This window comes from Aplysia californica, unplaced genomic scaffold, assembly GCF_000002075.1.
Source record: "Aplysia californica isolate F4 #8 unplaced genomic scaffold, AplCal3.0 scaffold00025, whole genome shotgun sequence".
Taxonomy (NCBI): Eukaryota; Metazoa; Mollusca; class Gastropoda; order Aplysiida; family Aplysiidae; genus Aplysia; species Aplysia californica.
Window position 1 is genome coordinate 1,927,072 of NW_004797295.1, and position 1,938 is coordinate 1,929,009.

General features: G+C 41.3%; 1 protein-coding gene across 1 annotated transcript in view; it reads right to left on the minus strand.

Annotated features, from left to right (window-relative positions):
• LOC101845523 (parathyroid hormone/parathyroid hormone-related peptide receptor) overlaps window positions 1–1,938 on the minus strand; it is a gene marked incomplete at its 3' end in the record, with an annotated part of 140,997 nt that overhangs the window by 3,826 nt on the left and 135,233 nt on the right. Inside the window, 1 exon segment of the mRNA XM_013089297.2 lies at window positions 975–1,044. Within this exon segment, the coding sequence (XP_012944751.1) occupies window positions 975–1,044 (70 nt within the window).

Sequence of the window (1,938 nt, forward strand, 5' to 3'; positions counted from 1 at the left end):
CGGAGGGCCGGAGAGAGGAAATGAAATGGGAGGGGTGGGGTTCTAGTATATCAAACTGTCTTAAAGGATAGCCTTGCTTGGAGGACACTTTAGCCCCTTACAAAGGCACATTTGTTAGATTTTTAAAAATGTAAATGTTTCTACTCTCCATTCGAGATAATTTAGACACTTTAGGAGGTGGGGTTGAGAGGGATACAAAATCCCAGAAGAAAGACCGAGATAGTCCACTCCATAAAATTCTCCTCACTCGGGAATCGAAATCGAGTCCCCTTCATGCGACAGTGAAGCACTTAATCGCGACATCACAGAATCCAATTCGATCTTTACCTGAAAACGAAGATAGAAGGTTGAATCTTAGAGAATTTGGCGCTATTTTTCTCATCATTTGGACCTTTCTTGACAGTCCAGCATTTTTATCCCTGAGATGGCCTACATTGAGTCAAATGCAGCTATGTCCCCCAACAAAACAAAGAGAGAATAAGAGGCCAGCCATGTTAAACGCTTCGAGACAAACCGCTACCTCAGAAATGCAAAGTATTATCTGACATTTTTGGTTGCTTTGAGTAACTAAGACTATGAGGTCAGAAACCAAATGTCAAATGTTCTACATGCTCTATCAAAATCGTAAGATTATTCAGAATCGTTATCAAGATATTCAAAGACCTGCATTCGAAAAAGCTTGACATGATGTGAAACTCAAAATCTTTGACGCTAAATTTCTCAAAACTGGGCACTGAGCAGAAGGAACTTTGTGATTCTGAAGTAGCGAAGGTCAAATGTCGTAGAAAACAAAGTACGGTATATCATACTTCAAAACCCAGAAAAACCAGCAGCCCTGTCAAGCTTACAGTGGACACGGGCGAACGTGACCAAATTAATGGTTTTGAAACGAAATTTACCGACATCTCATGTTTTTCTCACGATAGCCATCTCATGGCAGCGTATATCATAACCACACCATTAGGCATACTCACCACAATGGAGAGAACAATGGGTCCACGCATGATCCAGAAATAACCCGGGGTTGGATGAGTATTCCAGCAGCTGAGACAAAGGAACATGAGACGGTGCCAGGTGGAAAGACACAGACAAAAATTGAAAAACAAACGTAAGACTTATCGGTAAAAGTAAATTTTTGCCCCCTATATTCGGAACTTACTTGATCTACTATTCACATCCCAGGTCTCCGCTCTCAGTTGGGAGACATTTTGGGATGCCGTGATGTCATTCGCAGAGATGTGTATAACTTATTTCAAGAAAGGGGGAGGGTAGGAGGGGGGGTTGAAATTTACTTTTACCAATTTGTCCATATACATATACGAGTAATATATAATATGTGTGTTCATTAAAGCTATAAGAATCTATTTGATTTTTTAAAAGGGAAAAAACCCTCTTCAATGTGATGAGTGCCATAATGTGTTTTCCACAAACTATCAAGGGACGAAATGTTTTTATAGCGTGAAACAACTAGTGCATATTTGTTATTTATACTTAAAGTAGCATACTTATGTGTGGGTAATTGACGGTAAATTTGTAAAAGACATCTTCCAAACAGGGATGCTGTAGGCAGTTTGAGGGAGCCGTTGGTAGTAATTATGTCTTGTCATTCTGATCAAAGCTGTGGAGATGATATCCTTCTTATACAAAGGTCACATCACAAACGACGAAGTCAAACAGCGGATCAAAAATGAAATTGGACTATATGCTGACCTCATCACCCTGGCCAGGAAATACAAACTGCATTGGTATGGACTCATCACCCGTTCATCCGGCCTTGCCAAGATGATCCTGCAAAGCAGCATCCAGGGAAAAAGGAGCAGAGGCAGACCGAAGAAGAGTTGGGAGGACAACATCAAGGAATAGACTGACTGGCCTGGAACTCAAAGACACGCTCAAAGAAAAGCTAAAGACCGGAAGGAGTGGAAGAAGCCGGGGGGG